At 39.5% G+C, this 20,504-nt stretch overlaps 1 protein-coding gene across 15 annotated transcripts in view; it reads right to left on the reverse strand.

Annotated features, from left to right (window-relative positions):
- fnbp1b (formin binding protein 1b) overlaps positions 1 to 20,504 on the reverse strand; it is a 61,442-nt gene that overhangs the window by 20,318 nt on the left and 20,620 nt on the right. For 2 of the 15 annotated variants that reach the window (XM_085464159.1, XM_085464162.1), the window contains exons 1-8: positions 18,715 to 19,047; positions 17,054 to 17,169; positions 12,133 to 12,189; positions 11,646 to 11,793; positions 5,614 to 5,676; positions 4,296 to 4,400; positions 2,179 to 2,193; positions 422 to 550 (exon numbers count right to left, since the gene is read on the reverse strand). In XM_085464159.1, coding sequence (XP_085320285.1) covers positions 422 to 550; positions 2,179 to 2,193; positions 4,296 to 4,400; positions 5,614 to 5,676; positions 11,646 to 11,793; positions 12,133 to 12,189; positions 17,054 to 17,169; positions 18,715 to 18,765 — 684 coding nt within the window. In that variant the 5' untranslated portion in view covers positions 18,766 to 19,047. Of the gene's footprint in view, positions 1 to 421; positions 551 to 2,178; positions 2,194 to 4,295; positions 4,401 to 5,613; positions 5,677 to 11,645; positions 11,794 to 12,132; positions 12,190 to 17,053; positions 17,170 to 17,925; positions 18,055 to 18,714; positions 19,049 to 20,504 lie in introns of those variants that run through there. The other 13 variants (XM_085464164.1, XM_085464157.1, XM_085464167.1 and 10 more) reach the window with 12 other exon arrangements.

The raw sequence follows: 20,504 nt of genomic DNA on the forward strand, positions 1-20,504 counted from the left end.
AAATGGGAGCGCTCAAAAATCATGAACTTTACAAAACAGTGAATTCAAAGTCACAAACTTTGTAACTGTAAGATGAAGATAAGACAAAAATAACTGCACTTAAAATAAGGACTGCTTGCTTCTGTCAGTGTTTCCTGCATGACAAAAATGTAATTTTAGCAACAGACCTGCAGGGGGGGTTGAGTGTAGCGAGTTGCAAACAGCTTTGAATTCACAAGATAAAAGTGCATTACTGTGCAATCATTGGTTACGTGAGAAAAAACAGAAAAAACAGAAAAAAATGCAATAATTTTGGAGGTGTTAATATTCTCACGTGGGAAGAGTAAATAATTTCTATTTAATGGTGACACTGATGAACCAAAACCAGCTTTATGACAAATCGGCTGAGGTAAATCATACACTGCAGAGCTGTTGTATGTACCTGGAATATGTTGGGAATAATTGTATAGTAATGTTCATTCTGTTCCTTGTTGAACTTCTCCAGGTAGGCGGCGTATTCGCTCTTACTGTCACTAGCCATCTGGTGCCTCATCTGAGCTTGCTGTCGTGCCTGAAGAAAAAACACACACACAAGCACATATATCACAACCACATTCTCTTCACTAACCTCGTGTCCCCTGATGAAAACAGACCACAGACACAGCCAGAGCATAAAAACCTAAATGAGTCAACTATTTGTGTATATGAGCACTCATGCATATGTACACACATATTCACAGAGAGCTTGTGAATGCATATCTAAAGGTGCAATTCAGAGTTGTGAAGCAGCAACAGCCTTTGGCATTAGATTATATGTAGGGCAGAACAAACAAATAAAGAAGACGACAACAGCCTGCACAGGCTGCAGAATGGAGGGATTTGGATTTTCTCTGTCCGCCCCGTCTGGCCTGCCTCTGCTGTCGATAATGTTGATTATTTTAAGCTAGTCTAAGGGAAGGAAGGAAGGCAGTCAGAAATGCTGCAGGAGAGGCCTATTACGAATCTAAGCAGATGGAGATGAGATTATCTCAGCTAGACAGCCTGTGCGGGTTGTGTGTATGTGCGTTAGTGTTGCGTGCAGCTAAGTACTCCTATCTGTTTCCTCTTTCCATCAGACCTAAGGCCGTCCTCACATAAATACTGATTTCAATGGGTCATCTGTAACAAAGAGTTACCTCATGAACCTGTGATTGTGATCAGCATTTAATCTGCTGAAGGCTACACAGAAAAAAGAGCAGCTGTATAACTGTATGAGCCAGCCAAGGAAACATAACCCTGATCTCTCATAGTGAAGAGGAAACATTTAAAGGACTTCATCCAGTTTTCACCTACACACCGAACTAAGAGCAAGAGCAGAGTATCTCTAACTCACTGACTCATTTACTCACACACACACACACACACACACACACACACACACACACACACACACACACACACACACACACACACACAGAGTACATCGAGACACACGTCAGATACAAAGGTACATTATTTCCAGCACATGAGGGATGACAAATGATACCTCAGTGGAAAATGATTGGCTGTGAGTCACACAGCCTACGAAAGACAAGGAACGTGAAATCTAGAGAAAAGCTAAAAAGTACATGGAGAAGTCCAGCTGTTTAAATTCTAAACGCCAGCATGTGAGCATGCATTTAGCGTATGTGCTTTGCAAGTGTAGGTGCATGCAAAGTGTACTGAATGTGTTTAGAAATAATGAGGGTACGCGCTATCACCATGGTAACTTTGCCAGTGCTTCAAAACGAGTTGCTGTGCCTGCAGCCACATCACATCCTGTTGTCATTTTCTGGAAATTACCTGTTTTGCTAGCTGTCACTAATGGGTATAAATACATATTTACACATTTCAAGTTATTTATCTAGCTGTCAAATGTGGATTTTAAAGAAGAGTTTGATGAAATAATGAGGATGTGGAACACAAACTGCATGAATGTTTATAAAGGTTTGACTTAGCATAATCAGCCTTTCTCTCATATTTCTTACACATAAAAATCAAGAGTGGGAAAGTGTACAGCAGCAGACAGCGCGATAAGCCACAGTCAGACAGGACAGGGCGTGGTAACAGACCTGGTTGAGGCTATGTGTCAGACTCTACAGGAGACCGTGTGTATATCGAGACACAAGTCGAGACAGTGTGTGTTCCGACAGATACGGGTTCTCTGCTCGCTGGACCTACCTTATGGAAACTTCGCTTCAAGGCATGGCATAAAATAAATTTACAAACACACACATACACACAAAAGAATTATTAGCTGTTTCTAGCTAAACAAGAAGTTGCTATAGATGCACTTCCTGCACCACCTCGAGAATCATCGCTAAAAAAGGAAGCTGGTATCAGAATAAACAAACACGATCACCACTAAAGTAGTGGGATTTTAAGCTGCTGTTCTCCGCTACTGGTAGAGGCTGAACAGTTGAGAGGAAGGCAATATGTTGTGTCCCTATACTTTATGACGGAGAATCCACAACAGGGAAGTCTGTCAGTGTGTGTGAGGGCCGGGGGTCCCTCAAAGAACCGTAACTGTGTTTGTGGATATCTGGGCTGCAAATCCAAACCCCTAATTAAGGGATTTGTTTGCCAGAGGTGGAGAGAGAACACTTAGAGGTTTGCTCCAGCTGTGCTTAAAACCACAAAACTCCAGCTCGACAAACAGCAGCTCTTTTGCATTAAGGGCACTGCATGACCGACAAAAGCATCTAGTTGAAGTGAACTTTCAAAATACATCTCTGTTAAATATTTAGCCAACTTAGCTGGAAAATACTGATTTGGACAGGTCAAAATATACATGACTCTTTCTCTGCTTTTCCTACCACCATGCCACCACCTATCTGTTCACCCCAAACCTCCTCATGGAGCAACATTTTTCACTATGACTAAAATGCAAACTAAGCTGTGGTTGTGACATTTCATCTGGGTACCTTTAAACTGTGCATGTATTTTGCAGCAAATGTAATAACGCAAGTGTCTAAGTGGCTATACTCTATATCTTAATAAGAACACTAAGCTCTGCTTTTTTGTACTTTTTGGAAGAAAAGTACCTGTTATAGAAAGACGCTGACAAGATCATCTTTCAGGTTTTCCTGAAAGATGAGTAAGTAAAAAAGCAAGCCAAGTTCACCCAAATGATCCAAAGGAGAAGGACTAGGAGAGGACTAAAGCACAATTAAATGATATGTAATGTGAGAGATGTATTTAAATAAAAGGGCAATATCAGTGGTTTTAATGGGCTTGTCAAGTTAACTACGGTTCATACACTGTTCATGAACATTGCTTGCATATGTACCTATAATGTAAGATTAAGACTATTTTGTGAAGAATCTGGCATACTATGACACAGTTTATGTCCCCACTTTACAAACAGGCTGAACTCAAATAAAGTGAAAATCAAATGATCGTTTCATTTGCTGATATCATGTGCAATTTATGAATGTTGTGTGATAATAAACATAACTCTGATATGAGTACAGCAACTCCTGCTTCAACAATAGATTCTTGAGCTGCTGTCTTTCCAGCTGAGTTCAGTGCTCTCTTAAGATGACTGTAGTTCTCTGGCTGCATGTCCAGAGTGTAGAAAGGCTCTTTATTCCAGCCTATATTTGCATAATAATCAGGTCTGAACTGTGTCAACTGTGAGCCTCAGCTCTGCTCCAACAGCTGATGAGCAGCAGGAACATGCGCTGCTGACCCATGATGCCTTGCGGGCGTGGGAGCTGTGTGGGTCTGAGATTTTGAGGGCTCTTTTAATTGGTCATGACAACAGGAAATGACATCAGCTACGGGCCCAGGAGACTGTGGGCTGCAAGTTCTGAGAATCGGATGATTGCGCCTTGTGATGATTTATTGAACAGGACATATAATCTCTAAAACAGCACACTACTTATTTAGTTTTTCACAGTCAAAAAGTAAAAACAAACCTACATGTATAAACCGAAAGACACATAAGAGAACCAAACCTTTTTATACTAAACAAAGATGTTTGGTGGCTGTTCTACATAGATAATCCAGACTTGTTGCTGCTATCAGCTTTGTTTAGCAGCAGATCACTGTGCTGCTGGGACAATGCCAGCTTCTTCGCACAGTTCCTGGCATCAAGAACGTCATCAGTCAGTCTTTGCTGTCTTTTAGGCTCATTGGAACGAGGACTCAGGATCGGGGCATAAAAGGGGGAATACGTGGAAAAGAAAATCGTGACAAAAAGGTTGCTAGGTGGGAGGGTGAGAAGCCCAGGCAGTCGTGTTAAGCATGAAGGGTACAGGGCAAGCTCATTGGATATGAGGTGACACAACACATACCTTTTCCACGTCAGCCTTAGTCACGTTAATGTCAGCATCCATCTTCTCAAAGTACTGCTGTGCTCTTTCTGCCTCTTTACACTCCCTCTCAAACCGTTTTTTACTCTGAAATAAGAGGGTTTAATGATTTAATGAGATCACACACATTACATCAGTCAATTCCTGCCACGAGCTATAGCAGAACGCTATATTACTTGACTTTTAAATAAGCACAGTAATGGACGTCATAATGTGTACGTGTACGTCAAATACATTTAAGGCCTGGCGTTGTGTGCAGCAGAGGTCAGTTTATGTCAACTGACACAGGAACAGGGTTTGTTAAAGTCTGCAGTCTGCAGATTAAACAAATGTTCATAGTGGTCATTTGTGTACAGAAAAACAAGCATTCATCCAACCCTCTTTCGACCCCTCTAACTGAACAATCAGTGTTTGTTGGGCTAGTGTGCACTCTGAACTATGCCTATCTGCCTCACATACAATGGTATCCATTGAGTGCACAGAGAAGTTTGAGAAGGACAAGGCATCTCTCTCACACGCTTTCTCTCCCCCGTCAAAGGGGCCAGCCAGAGATAAGAAGTAGTGTTCTGTGCAATTTCTCTTCGAGCTTCTTTACTACAAATACAAACAGAAATCCTGGACCTGCACTTTTTCAGCACGAGAAACAATGTACTTAAAATCTTGCCAGCAGCTGATATTTACATTATACTTCAGTGTTTCAGTCTTCAGTACTAGGTGCACCTCAGGCAGTGTGTGTATCAATCAATTCATCTGATGTCATTATTATTATTTACAGTGTGTGACTTCTGTCCCCCTCACTGCATGTAAAAGAAAATGTACACTGAGATTTTAGGACATAACAGGAGGTTTTTCTGTACAAGGACCTCTGCTGATTTACATTTTTCCCACTAACACCTCATGTCTGGCAGTTTTTGATAATGATGTGCTTTATATATTTTACTTTATTACTGCTGACTGGTAGCAACTCTTCACCTGGGAAATAACTCGAATGATCTAAAATGCCTGGAGCAAATCCTTCATAAAGAAACAGATATTTGTTTGTTCAAAGAAGTATTGCTTTTGTTTGTTTGTTTTTTTCACCTTGTATTACACTCATTTCTAGGTTGGGTTAGGCTGCCACGAAAATCTGAAGTGCCTCTGGCTCCCAAGCCAAGAGAAACTGACAAGCGATCCAGAAAAAATGGTTTATTTTAGTCATTTATAATTTCATAATGTTATAGTTGCAAATGATGCAAGCTCAGTATGTATTTGTTGCAACTAGTGCACAACTGTGGAACTGCACGTAAATAGGTTCACTTACCGCTTCCAGCTGTTTCCACGAGCTTTCAATGTGCTGCTGTGCCTTACGCCCATCATGGAAGTGCTGCAAGAGAAAACAGAAAAAGTACAGAATTGTTAATTTCTCTCATATTATTTATGAGCTCAAGGGATTTAAAATCAGATGAACATGTCTTTGATATAGTAGGGTTTACAAATTAGATGAGGTAATCATTAACCACTATGAATAGTTCCTACACTGTGACAGTGAAGTATTAGTGTCAACTGTGCAAATTCAAATAGACACTGTATTGTACATACTCTAAAAATTACGACCATAGAACCCACGAGCTTAGTGCTCAGAGATATATTCAAGCTTGAGCAGGAGGCTAAAAGTCTGTTTGATGAAAGATTAACCACAGGCTCACCACAGGGGTACCAACACAGCTCCAGAGAAAGTGTGTAACAGTGACAAAAACAGGTTAACAGTAAAATCATTAAAACCAGTCAAAGATACTGTACACAGAGTTGTCTTCACAAAGCACCATGCTCATAGCAGAGCTGTGCACCAAAGGTTTCTGTTTTTAAAAAGCAGTCCTCTCTGCTCTCTGTTGAGGGTCATGCAAATACAGAATGCATATTATTTGATAAAACTTACTAAATCCTACTTTTTTCTTACCAGAAATAGTTAAAAAAAATATATCCATAAGACCAAGAAGTTATAAACAGCTTATTAGAAAGCGTGTTGAAAGAAACTACTAAAAGCATGAATCTACTGTTGGATGAGGGAAATTCTGTTGGTCAAACACTGCAATACTGTGACCTACAAACAATATTAATGATTAGTCTGATGATCCCCCTTTTCTCTGTGTGACAGCTCTGATGTCTGACTAAGCAGTAATCATGTTGGTATTCCCCTAACTGTTTTAGAGCCATTACCAGGTAAAGTTTGTACTTTCCCAAAAAAAACTGTATTAATAAACATGATAGTAACAGCCAGAGCAAAGTGGGCAGAATAAGAAACAGATAAAGGCTAACTGATGAAGTTCTATAATAGCAGCTGAAGCAACATAAAATAGAAATTTACAGAGAACAAGGCATGAATTAAATGATAGAAACTATTTAGAGGCAAACACACAATGAAGGATTTTGGCAATGTCAACTGTAGCATATTGGAGAGGACTAGGTGGCAGCTGCTAGTCTAAACTTGTACAGCAAATACGCTGTGCTTTTTGTACATGGCCTCGCTTAGCCTACTAACGTGCACTTGGCCCGACGACAGAGCACATCCCTCTACAGCTCTCTGTGTGGATCACAGCCAAATCCCCTGGAACTGCAAACACACGGGTACAATCTAAACTTTTTCTTTTTTAATAGATTGCGATTAGCTATAAAGCATGCAAATACTTCTTTAACTGCTGACAGAAAGATTAATCTGCACAGGACTTCAAAAAGAATCAAATGAAAATGAAAATGGCACAGGGACTTGACTATTAATGCGGTATCCCATAGTAACGCAGACTGCGGAAGCTGGGACCAGTAGCTGAGTTGAATATCGATGCTGCTATTCAATAACGGACCCAGGCTATTGTAAAGAACAGAAAGCTGCTGTTTGTACGCTGCTGGTATTTCAGTGCTTGGGAAGCACAAGGAAGTTGGTATTCTGATTAAATAAGCAAGAGATGTGAAATTACAAATGATGCAGGAGGCTTAAAAGTTCATCTTACTTGAATGACATGAGAGTAGTAAGTGAGAATGCAACCTGGTGTACCTCAGGCATTCACACTTCCCATTTCCCAAAGTTTCGAGGGAAGCTGAGTAAAATAAGGAAGTGTTCCAGTGTTTCAGAGGAAGTATTTGAGCGTTACAAAAAGAAAAAACAGGACACTGTGGAACTGCTAAAGTCAGCTCTCAACAATGCAACATTTAACTAGCCAAAAAAAAAAAAAAAATCTGCTAACCAGGACCTGCAGGTGACTGTTTAATAACACCAACTTTTCAATGATGTACTCTGAAAGTAATTCTTGGTAATTGATAAGTGAATGTGAAGCCTCTCCACACAACACAAGCTCACAGACCGTATGACATCACTGTTACTATGGAGAATTCGTTCAACCAAATATTTACCTCTATAACCACATTTATAAAAAAGAAATCTGCACATCATCTAGTTTAAAAAAAAAACAAATATCTATGGAGATAAACAAACTGCGATAAACAGCTCCATCAGGTTTACAAGATCTGCTGGAGGATGAAGATTTACTGACTACAGGGACAAATGAGGCAGTTTTACTTTCAAACACAATAAAAAGAGCCATCAGCCACCTGGGACGGCACATATACAGCGATCAGAGCAGATGCTCTGCCGTACTGGTTTCTCAGTGTTTAAATTAACAAACCCTGGTGATACAAATATCCCTCGTAGCCCATTCAGAACTCAATGAGCATGTCATCTTTTTTCCATTCATGCTAATCAATAAGAGCATGTGACTGCAGTGACATTTGAGAGCAGTTCAGTGACCTCAAGCCATTTCCATTACCAGAACAAGTGAGAGAAAAAGGCCTAAAAAATTCTTGACCCAGAATTCATCCTTTTGCTGCATTCATATTTAACCTCCTAGGACCTGGAGTCCACATATGTGAACATCACATTTTTGGTTGTCTAGACCAAAATACTAAATTTTGCTCTACAAGGGCCTGATATTCACTTACGAGGACAGTATACTGCCACTGTTCTATAAAATTTTAAAATAAACGTCCTCATATGTGGATCTCATTTCTTTCAGTAACAAAAATCTGGTAAAAATTAAAATAAAATCTGGTAATTCTTGGTTTTTACATTCATCAGGTCCCAATCAGCCCAAATAGCAAAGAGAAATTAAAAATGCATGACATGAAAGAGTTCGGGTCTTAGGAGGTTAAAGTTTAATAAAAGTGGGATTAGATAATAATAATATGAAATCAAAGATCAAAGTTGAATATTCACTTAATAATGGAAAGTAGGCATGCTTTTTCATGACTGTGACACATCCTTCATAAATAAAGGAATTCCTCATGCTGCGACACAGACTCTCTAATACCATCCAGGTACCATAGCACATGACAAAGATACGAGGCATCTAAGGACAGAGATTTGGGTTTTCACAACCATGATCCTTACATGCCTCTTTTTACTGGCATCCTTTTCCAGGCTGAGCTGAGTGTGATGTGCACTCACAAGCTGCCTTATCCACTGTAAAAATCTGTATTCTCTGACACGTAAAAGAGAAAACCTCTTTACTGCTTAGCATGTGCATCTTTAAGCTCACTTGAGTCAAGATGTGCACGTGCACATCTGTGCATATGCAGCAGTTAACTGATATATTACTCATTCATTGACTTGACTTGGGTCATAGGAATGTGAACCTGCAGCCTCATACAGCTGTCAGCATGCATATAATCATTAGGTACTGGAAATAGCCACAGGTTGTGTGGACTTCTAGAGACGACAGAGATGATTAAACCCTATGAAAGCTCCACTGGGACGTTTCTCCTCATGTCGAATCCATTAGGCAACAGTTCAAACCTAGTGGTACTGCAGCGTTTGTTTATACTGAAGTCATTCTGGATTGATATATGCATGCAGAGACTACTGGAAGATCCAACGATCAATTCTCCCTCTCACCTTCCTATTTGCTTTTCCACTCAACACAAGAAGGCATTTGAGGACAGCCCAGAGTGATGCACTGTTTTTACCATGGTTTCTCTTTCTTGCCTGCCTCAACGAGAACAACAAGGATGATATTTTCTGGCACAAAAGCACCTAGTGTATCTATTGCTTTTCCACTAAATGCAATGCATTTTTTTCTGGTCTTTGCAGCTAAATGAGCTAGTGTCTTTCTTTTTTTAAATTTTCTACCTGGCTGAATATGTCACATACTTATATAAAAAAGGGAACCTATGATGAGTTATAGGAAGTCTTGCACAGTCTAAGGGTCTTCGGCAGTCTTCATTAGAGAGGCCAGTTAAGCCTTGTGGTCAGAGACCCGGTAAGGACAGCAGTATGCTGACTGAACACCTTATTATGATTCCTCAGCACAAACAGTCCAGTGAGACTTAAAGAGCCTTCATCCCATATTAACCCTGCCCCCTCTTCAACATTTCATATTACACTTTAAGACATTAAGCAATGCAAAAACAAGAAAGTATGTTGTCACAACTGTGAAATATTTAAAATATTTCTTACTGTGCTTACAACAGCTTTAGTCCGGCATATAAAATGTGATTCTACCTTTGTAAAAACACCTAGATTTGCTATGTTAAACCTTTTAGGAGAACACTGCTGGCCACCTCTTATGCCACCCCGAGCTGAGTTTAGCAAGCGATTCACTCAAGAAGACAGCAAAGGGGAAGTGTAGAAAGTTACAAAACAAGTCCATATGAGAACTTAATGAGGTTTTTTTTTTTCATTTCCGGGTTTGTAATGTGGCTTTTACCTGCGCAATAAGCTTCCTATAAACCCTGGAGGGGCCAGCTTCAGCCTCTAATCCCACTGTCTGGGTCTGCCTACACGGCTTTGTCTAACACAAACAAAATGCTGCAGAGGGGACACTGAGTAGTGCTTAGAAATAAGGGGGGAAAAGTGGATGATAGGAAGCTGGGGGCTTTACAAACAACACCCAATATATCACTTTCTCTGGTAGTGCTATGTTTTTCTATAGCAGGCTTTTCAACACTTAAAATAAGCCAAAGTCACACCCCAGTACTCAGGAGTTGTATGAATGTGCTTTTGAATCTCAATGCAAAATCATTTAAATGACTGAAAGCTTAACAGGTTAAATTTACTCCACAAGGACACTGTACAAAACATGAGAAACCCAATGAATTTAGATGAAATGATCCTCTGTACAGAACAAGCTATCTGATCTGGACAGGGGATATAGCATAGCCATAAAACTTGTTTTATGGCTATGCTATGAAGGGGAACCCCCAGTACTAGCTAACTGAAGATATACTGCTTTAGGCTTCTTTAGTCAAGACACATGACTAAAGAAAAGAATGGGTAAAAAGGATGAGAAAGGGTCAAAAAGGGACAAACAGATATATTTAAGAATTAAATAGAGTAGAAAAAGAGGAACTGTGCAGAGAAATGAGAAGGAACAGTGGGGTCAAAGTGACATTCTGCAGCCTGCGAGCAGCAGGAGTCTCTCTAATCAACCTTTACAACAAGAGACAAATCTGAAGTCTGTATGTGATCTTTGCTGTATGAAGCAGGCTAAACCAAAGTAAAAAATGAATTGGGGGTGTGTGATTTCTCTTTGCAAATATGGGAAATTCCCGTTTTTTTCTGTAGCATCTCCATCTAAAACTTAGCTTAAAATTCATTATGATCACTAATGATGTGGTCCATAGACTAAATGTAAATGGCCTGCATTAGACTAAATGTAGGAGCCTTGATGTCTGTGCCTGTGCGAATGAAAACGCAATCTAAAAAAAGGTCACTGAGCCTTTGAGCAGCACTCTGGTTTTGGGTTTCCACTCCAGTTCCCCCAGCAGGACTTCCAAGACAAAAGAGCTCATGAAAGATTTTCAGAACACTTTCCCAGGTGGCTAGGTCTCATCCTCTCTCTCGCTTTCTGCTCTTCCACCACTCTTTGATTTCTATGCATCACACAATGCAAGTGCACCACTCTTTCTAATCACTTTATAATGGTAATGATAAAAGTGATTTAAATGTTTAAGAATAGCATGTGGTGTACCGATATTTAGTTGGTTTAAAAGAAGGAATAAGTGTGTAATGACAGAGAGACGAAGACTGTGTTCCATAAAAAGGACTCACTCAGTCACGTTTTGCTCTTCTGGTGAGCCTTTGGGTGTATCTATATTTACTCTGGGATGACCTCGGTTCATGGAGAACAGAACATGCAAAGGGGAAGCACTGTTAAAAAGCCCATTGTGTCTGTTTTCCTTAAACATATCCTATTGTCTGAAGTCAAAGTTTGTTTTTTATGGCATAGGAACAGAGGAATAGAAGAAACAGAAATCAAATACCGAGAAAAAGAAAATAACCAAAGATCTGATATCAAAAGCTCTCACCGATTTTCTCTCAGTCTTGAGTTCTTGTAGGTAGCGCGCAAGTTCGGTGATGATAAGAGATGTCAGGTTCTCAGAAATAACTTCGTGTTGACCTGCGTAATCATTTAACTCGTTCAGTGTTGTTAGGAAGGCTCGACAGAAGGTGTACCTAGTGGGCCACAGGAAATGAAGTCAGAGGAAAGACATGGCTACCAAAAACATGGCTCATTTTTGAAAGAAAACGACCTCTGTGAGAACAAGTAAAGGAATAGTTAAATGTTTTTAAATACAGAGATAATGAGAGGATACCACTCTCATATCTGCCAATTATATACAAGACTACAGCAAAAACATAACAAATCCCCATTTAAATGATGCTTTATGACTTTATATATTTCTATTAAATGTTTCCAGTGATTTCTACTCATTAAAAAATTGCTGGCTCTTCTCTCCACCTCAAAATTTCACAGCATTCCTTTTACCTCGTATGCAGCATCATTTAACTTACTTGCTCTCTTCTTCTTCTTTGGAGTTCTTCTTGGGCTGATATTTCTTTGATAGATTCCTGTAAAGAAAAAGATTCCAGTCAGATATTCCTTACTGGAACTCTTACAAAGAGCCCTATCTTCAGACCAGTAGTGCACCCCTGCCATTATATTTCCCTGACACTGCCCTTATGGACCTGCCAAAGGATCATTCAAGTACACCATTCAATCCAGCAGAGTGCTTTCTGCTCCTGCTGCTATGGTCTCTCTCTTCATGTCATAAATCATTGCCCTTAAGGAGCATGCATGCAGAGCCAGTCACCAGAATAAAGCTGTTCTAAAGCAGCCATTACCCTTGTTTTGACTCTGGCTGTATGTTAGCAGTACGTGACTAGAGCAGGGCCGAGAGGGGGAGGGAAAATGAGACATATAGTGAACAGGGATGTGTAAAGATGAAATAAAACATGGTTGTAACTATAGATGCATGGTTGTGTTTGTGTGTGGAACACAAATAACAACCTTTAATGTCATTACAGCAGCATTTATCACTGTCTTTCATGCAGCCCAGCAACGTGATGCATTGCAGGCTACAGTACATCATGTCACTCGTTTCATAAAGACACTGTGCCAGACTCATTATCAGCCAACTGGGACTCTGTCACCAAATCATAATAACATACTCAATGTTCTGAAAGATTTGAGCACACTTTGTGCTTGCACTTTAGGATCCTTTGTCTAATTTAGAGGAACTGTTGTCAAATTAAAAATGCATATCCAAGCTGTGGACTAACAAAAAAAAGACATACCAAAATGAAAAAGCCACAAATTTGTTAACTCATACAGAGAAAAGACATGAAAAGGAGAAAGTGAAATTTTCCAGTCTAATGTCATGAACCTTTGGTGGCATTATTGTCCAAATTATTACACCATGTCAATGTAAACTGATGCAAAGAGCTGATTACAGTCATTGGTGACTGTGTTTGATCTGGGATTCCAGCAGTTTGTTCAGTGTTGGGACCTAAATGCCTCAGCTTGCACAAGAGCTTGCTTAATTCATGCCGAAATAAATAATAAATGTATTAAGAAAGATATAATGTGGGTCTGCATGAACTCCATCCAGCTCCCTCATACCCACATCCCCCACACGACTTTCCAGTGGTGTTTGCACTGTTGCTAGGCAGATCTATGTGCCTATCTCTCTCTCCTTTTCACCCAACCTCTAATTATAGCCCTAGCTCCCACTCACTCATTCATTCACTCACAGCCAGAAGCCACGTGTCAGACTGTATGTGTCCCACTCAACTCAGCAACATATTTAGCAAATGTGTTGAAACTAGGGTAACAACTAGCTTTAAATGAGGATGGTTAAATGGGGTTTGGGGCAACTTAAGAGGATATGTCTCCATATTTTTCTGTACCGTTACTGAGGCAAAATCTCTGAAGCAGTTGATAACATTTTCTCCCTCTACCAGTGTGTTTTCAGCAAGATTTTATTCCCACTTTGATTTGGATTACTCCAGACTGGACTCTAGGGGAGAGGAGGGTGGGGCATTAATGCACTGCCCCTGCAATGACTACACTGAAGCATTGTGCATGTTTACACCAATTCAGGGAAAGAGGATTATTCATGGATTGGTGCAGTGTGGTTGGTATGGTGATGAAATGGTGTAAAGTAGATTTATAGTCATACATGGCATTCAGTTCTTTAGAAAAGCAAAGTGTTTCATATGTTTCACGAAGCATTTGTTGCAACTGTGTTAAAACTGTGGCCTCACTTATTGATGATTCCTCCCCCATAATTGGCCCATTTCTGCAGGCTTATTGATCTGACAAACATTTTCTCTCTTAATCCTTTGGCCTAGAGGAATATAAAATGTGAGTCTTTGTTCACCCAGATATAACATCTGGGTGAACAAAGAATTATTTGAATTATTTTTTTTTAAATTAAAAAACTGATTCATATGCAACCCAGCAAGTTAAACCATAACTATAAACTTGCACAAGGTTAAGCAATGTCTTTAAATACACCTGTGCATTTCCTGTTGTGACTTATCAAGTTGTCTACTGTGATTAAAGACGTTACCTCTGAGCCTGAAAAATCTGCCCAGCAACACAGCTGGGAGAAAGGAGGACTAGATCAAAGGATTAGTTCCATTAGTTTATTAGATTTAAGAGCTCTGCATTTTTTTTAGCATGAGTGTGCCCAATAGATTATACCTGATGTCACAAATCAAGTTGATTACAGAGGGTAATTAGTCCTGAGGTATGGCCAAGTAGCACCACAACAAAGAACCAGTGTGTTGAAAACAATAGAAAACTCAATGAGTCGCAAAACCTCTGTCTTAATGTCCTAACTATCTCATTTTAGCTTTTCTGTCAAGCATGTTGATATGCACATATATCTGTGTGTATATGTGTATGCTAGATAACAGTAAGCCCTGAAAACATTCGGACCATCTGGAGAGCCTCCAGGTCAATAAACCTACTATAGCTAGATGAGCGGAACACACAGTGACAGATGCTAGTAACTAACAGAATTATTGGATATCTATATTTGTTTACATACAAGCCCACCTTAGGTCCACCTTATTTTACTAATGCGGTGCTTTAATTTAACTAATTTTATTTAACTGAGGCAATGTATTTTACATGCCATTAAAATAGGGCTGCTCAATTAATCGAATTTTAATCACGATTACGATCTGGGCTTTCAACGATCATTAAAAATGACTGAGCCGATTATTAGCCCCTCCCTCATTTATCCGCGACACCTTAAAGGCCGGTCCGTGAAAATATTGTCGGGCATAAACCGGTCCGTGGCGCAAAAAAGGTTGGAGACCGCTGATTAAGAGGACCCGAGGGAAGCTCGGAAAGCTAAGCAGAAGTTATTTGGAGAGTGACTGCCGTTGGTTGAAAAGAGAGTTTAAAAAAAAAAACTTCAGTGGTGTTGCACACTATTTTATATTATTTTTTTAAAGTCATTGTTAACCCTTTAAAGCCGGTCAGAGCTGCATGCTCCGTTTTGCGTAACTATTGTTAAATCCCTGTAGAACCTGAACCGTGTAAGCTAGCGCAATAATTTGTTTTGCATATGAAACCGGAGGAGTTGTACTTACATCTTATGCCATCAGCTTGTCCTCGGTCACGGTTTCGTTCCACATATAGCTTTGCAAAAATTGCATAAAAAGCGCTTGCAGGAACAAAAACATAATATTCCAGAAACACGCTTTGCCGTTCCTATCAGCTGTTCGTAACACTTCCCACAGTGAAATGATGCACATGCTGTTTTCTTTGCAAATTTGCATCATAGGATTGTTTTTTGTTTTTCCTGCAGTATATAAAAATTGCTGTATCTCCAAAATAAAACTATGAAGACACTCAAAATAAATTTCCTGTTGTTGTAAACTATTTTTTGCAACTTTATTGTATTTAAAGTTTTGAGGGATAAACCTCTTAAATTTCTCCAAGTAGAAATATATGTAAACAAAACAAAAGCGATTTTCAATTTTTTTTGTAGTTTATTGCACTTTTTTGCAATTTATGTAATTACTATGGACTTAATGCATACATATTATTAAAATATGGGCTATAACAGTTGTATTGATGTATAGCAACTTGAAATGCTCCCACAAATGGCACTACAGCATATAAAAAAAATAATATAAGCTCTGGTGGACTTGGTTCTATAGTAGGTCTTAAAGGGTTAAATAAATATCGTCAAATAATCGTGATCTCAATTTCAGTGAAAATAATCGTGATTATCATTTTTGCCATAATCGAGCAGCCCTACATTAAAATGATCCAGACAATAAAAGAGGACCTTAAATACTTAAAGTTCAACATTATTACTTAGCAGATTTGCAGAAAGAAAAGAACAGAACAAAATTAATAGTTAGGAAAACTATATGCACCAATTAAAAAAACACCTCTGTTTGCATGTGTCCGTATTTAGGTCTGAAAAGTTAGTGAATACAGAGATATGTAGGTAATGCATGCATATAAACACAGACAGATAGTCCTATTATCTCAAGCTGACTTAATTATCAAGAAACAGGCATGGCAAGGTCTGCATACAGGATCACAGGGCGTGTTACAGAGGCCTTCATTGTGAATACTGGAATGGTAGTGGCTAGATTCTGTGAAACTGGGGGTTGGGGGTCAATACTTAAAGCATTAGCCATATTGCCTGGCCTCTTTAAATAGGAGGATTGTGGATTTGGGGGGTATCTCCCACTGTGCATGGATGCAAGAGGTCTTGTGAAGCGCATCCTGTCAATGCAGGACCGAATACACTCCCACTACTTCCCCTGAAAAAAATAAGTGACTGCAGCAAAACACAGTGGAGGGGGCGGGACCAACACTTGTGATTGGAGGGGGAAAAAAATCTGGGTCAGACCTGGGGTTGATAATGCTGATACCTAGTAATCTCTATGGAAACACAAGCTTCACCCCCTTCCCCCACAACCTGACTTCCTCTTGCCTGAAACTGAAGCTAGCAACACAATCAGACAGCACGCAGGAGAGAGTGCAAAGCAGCAGACAGACTCTTCACAGACAAAAAGGATGGAGGGGAATAGACAACCTCTTCCGCTTGCATGTTTGGTTCTGCAGTTACATAAGGTAATTCTGCTTCCTTGCAGGCAAACAACAACACTGCTGTGAAAATAAGAGAATTTCTTGATAACTTGTATTCCAATGCACGGTTTCCCACATGGGATTGTTCATTTAGTCTCCTCTTCCTATGGGAAGCCAGAGGTCAAGGTCAGCTTCAAAATGTGGTGTTTAAGATTCAGTCTCAAGGGCACTTCGGTAGGTCAAATCCTGCTGTAGTGTCTGTTTCTGTGTGTGTCTTTTTTATCTATGTCATCAAGAGGAAAACATTCACCATTATTACAACTGCTTCTGCAACCCACAATGTGATTCTGAGTAAACTTAAATACTCACCTAATCTGTTTTGCATAGTTGATTTCAATTTCTGATCTCTCCTTGACAAATTTGGTGTACTTTTCCACAAACTCGATCCCCCACTGTGTATGCTTTTCCAAGTTGTCAAACTGATCCTGCAGAAAAGAAGAAGATGGTGATTACATCATTCAAGAAGGAAAATAAAGCACTCTGTAATGCCATTTACATTGTAATAAGAAAGTTAAGCATTACAAACGATTCAATCAGTTCAATGACGGCACTGCAAGGGACCTACTGTCGATCTTTTGCTCACTTACTCTGGCCCACTTGCATTTTTACCTTTGCAGTTGAGCACTGCTCATACTAATCATTAAGTTTATTAAAATTTAACTTCTGTTTGTAGACTACTGCTCATCTGGCTTCCCACAGGCCACGCATTGGTTTGTTCTCAGTAATTGATCTCAAACAACCTAAATTGTGATTTAAACTCTTCAAAGGACGTGTTTCCTGGAATAAGCCTGCAACTTTCCTCCTGACACCGAGTAATTTTCCAGCAAGTTTCCCCTTGCTACTCTTAATTTAATTTCAAATTGTGGTCTGTCACAGAGAAAAAGTAGAGCTCATAGTAAAAACAAGCAGCAGTAGCAGCAGCAGCAATCCTCACTACTGATAACCAAACACAGCTGTTCAGACTGAACTCATTCTTCATGATTCGTTCATGACTTGTGAGGAAAAAATGAGCCTTTAGTTGGCTGAGGTCACGTCTTGAAATTCATCACTTCAAAAAAGAAAAGCCTTCATCTGGAATATCGATTTACATACGTGCAAAGTTTCACTAACAATCGTATGCTTAATTCCAAGAGAATTACAAAATAATTCCAAAGGTGAACAACAAAGAAGACACGGACAACCTTAGTGCGGCTCCAACAATCTCCCATCCTCTCTTCTAACATGTCGGTAGTCTTCCTGAGTGCAGATAATTGCTCTTAAGCACAGTGCAAAAAGTTCTTTCTAATTCTCAACGCAAACCATGCAGGGCACTTTAGAACATCCTCCACAAAGTGCGCTTTCTTACCTTAGACACAGGAAGTGGTTGTGGTGATGAAAAGTTTAAGAGGCTTAGTGTAGCCTATGAGAAGGTGTGTTAAACTGGCTTATTTGTTAGAAGTGCAAAATATTCAAACACTTCAGGAAAATATATTTCTAGCTTTACTGAAGCCACAAAATGTTGTCTAGAGGGTGATCAAAATTTCTTGCACACCTTTGAACAAGCCTTCACACAATTAACTGCTACTCAAGCAAAAACAATGGAGTGAGAAGGATGAGGGTGAGGGGTAGCGGTGCACTCTGCATTGTTAGTCAGTTTCAATGAGCAATCACTCCTCATCAACGAGCCACTCAGCAGAAGATGAAATCAACAGATTTACACATTTTTACTGAAATTAAACTCTGCCTCATCAATCCTAAAGTCTAAACTTTCAGACACCCATCCACTGCTTGTTGTTATCACCCAAGCACATGCTCACTCTGAGACGCCATGTTCCAATTAAAGCAATTAACAATATTTACTTCATGATGAAAATTATTACAGACATCCAGCATTCAGGGCACAAAACAGAAAACAATAAGCACGAATAGCTGCACCCACATCATGCACACAAAACCCTCCTCTCCTCCTCTGCACACATAACTCAGATTACCCTTTTTTGTAGGGGCACCATCTTATCCACTGTGTCTCGTCGTGGAATCATTCAAAAATATCCAAATCCAGAAAATGTCCATCCGATGTCCTCCAAATTAGAGCACCAAAAAGCTGTGGTTAATTTGGAGAGGCCATCCACAAGACCATGCTCTAGATATCCACAGTTAAAGGGGTAACGTTATGGGGAACAATGAACCCCCACTTCTACACAATAACAACAGAAACTGGCCAGTTCTGATTATCCAGAAACAGCAAGAATGTGAAAGACCAGGGGAGGAACTCGCGCAGCAGTGGCTCACTCAAGTGCACGCTCTGAATCTGAAGCTATGGCTGCCCACAGCATTCAGGCTTAATGCTCCATCAGCCGTAAGGTGGAATAAGTGGGATGAGAGAGGACAGTGAGAGAGAGCGGAAAAAAAGAGGGAGGGGTCATGAAAAGAATGGAAATGGCAGAAGAGGCGGGATTATATGCGAGGGGATTAAAATTACAAGAGGGACTAGCCCACATTGCTGGGGTCTTGTAAACATTGTCACCTTGTTCACTTTACCATTTATCTAATTTAAAAAAATAAAAAAATAAATAAAAAAATGGATCCATGATAATGATGAGTCATTCTGAGATCACGAATCAAGAGACACTTCCTGAAGTAAAATGGAAAAGCCATCAACCAAGCAATTTGCAGGCTACAAGAGAAAAAGTGTATTAATAAATTATGAATTAGAAGAGAGTGCGATCAAAGAAAGAAATGCATTATGTGAAAGTAAGACACAAGCATATACTCATACTTTATCATTAGGTCACACCACATTTTCAATCCTGTATTGTAATGCCATGATCTCAACAACAGGAGCATCTCAAGCTGGTTTTATTGATAAACTGGAGTTACTGACTTCCCAAACGTATCAGGTGGGGCAGACTTAAACCTTTCTGCTGGGAGGTTTTGACCCCACATATTTCAAAGTAAGTACCTCTACTTGACAGGCATCAAATAAAAGGTCAGGTATTTTGAAGGCTCTATTTATATGAATGTAGACTCAGGCATAACTTTCATTTCAATGGATAGAGGAACATAAAACATGCATATATAGAACTGCTCAATTAAAAACTTTAAAACTTCCACTATGCATGTGCATTCACAAGATGATGGCTCAAACCACAATGTCAACGTGATGAGCAGAGATGCTAATCCCATGAGACCATTGAAGACGCTGATTCAATTTAAAGAACTAGTAAGCCACAAAAAAGTTTTTAAAGCATACACTTATGCTACATTATGAATGTGTTTATTATTAAGGGAGAGAAACATCCAAACCTATATAGCCCTGTGTGAAAAAGTGTGACATTAGACCTTTTGTTTACATTTGTGTTATCTTATTTAATTTGTTTGATGATCTAAAACATTTAATTGTGACAAACATACAAAAATAATAGTAAACCAGTATGGAGCAAAGACTTTTTCACAACACTGTTTATTACAATAACAAGAAACAGGCCTGTCACTGCACAGCTGAAGCTGAACCTCCACATGACTGACTTATGTATCTTGGTGCTGGCTCTTTTTGGGCAAGGTCTCCACATGTCTGATTTAGGAATCACAAAATAGATGTGACCCAACAGATTCAAATTGCTCACCATCTCTGATTAAATGTCATGCTACTTGCCAAAAGACCGACACCAGTCAACTAAGCCAATATTAGCCAATATAATACATACATTTGCTCTGCAGAATTGTGAAAACGTAACTAGTTTTTGACACGGAACACACTAAATGAATGACTGCCAAAATT

Source organism: Copadichromis virginalis, linkage group LG7 (assembly GCF_057382275.1).
Source record: "Copadichromis virginalis isolate Kocher_CV1m ecotype Utaka linkage group LG7, C_Virginalis_male_GT1.1, whole genome shotgun sequence".
NCBI lineage: Eukaryota > Metazoa > Chordata > Actinopteri > Cichliformes > Cichlidae > Copadichromis > Copadichromis virginalis.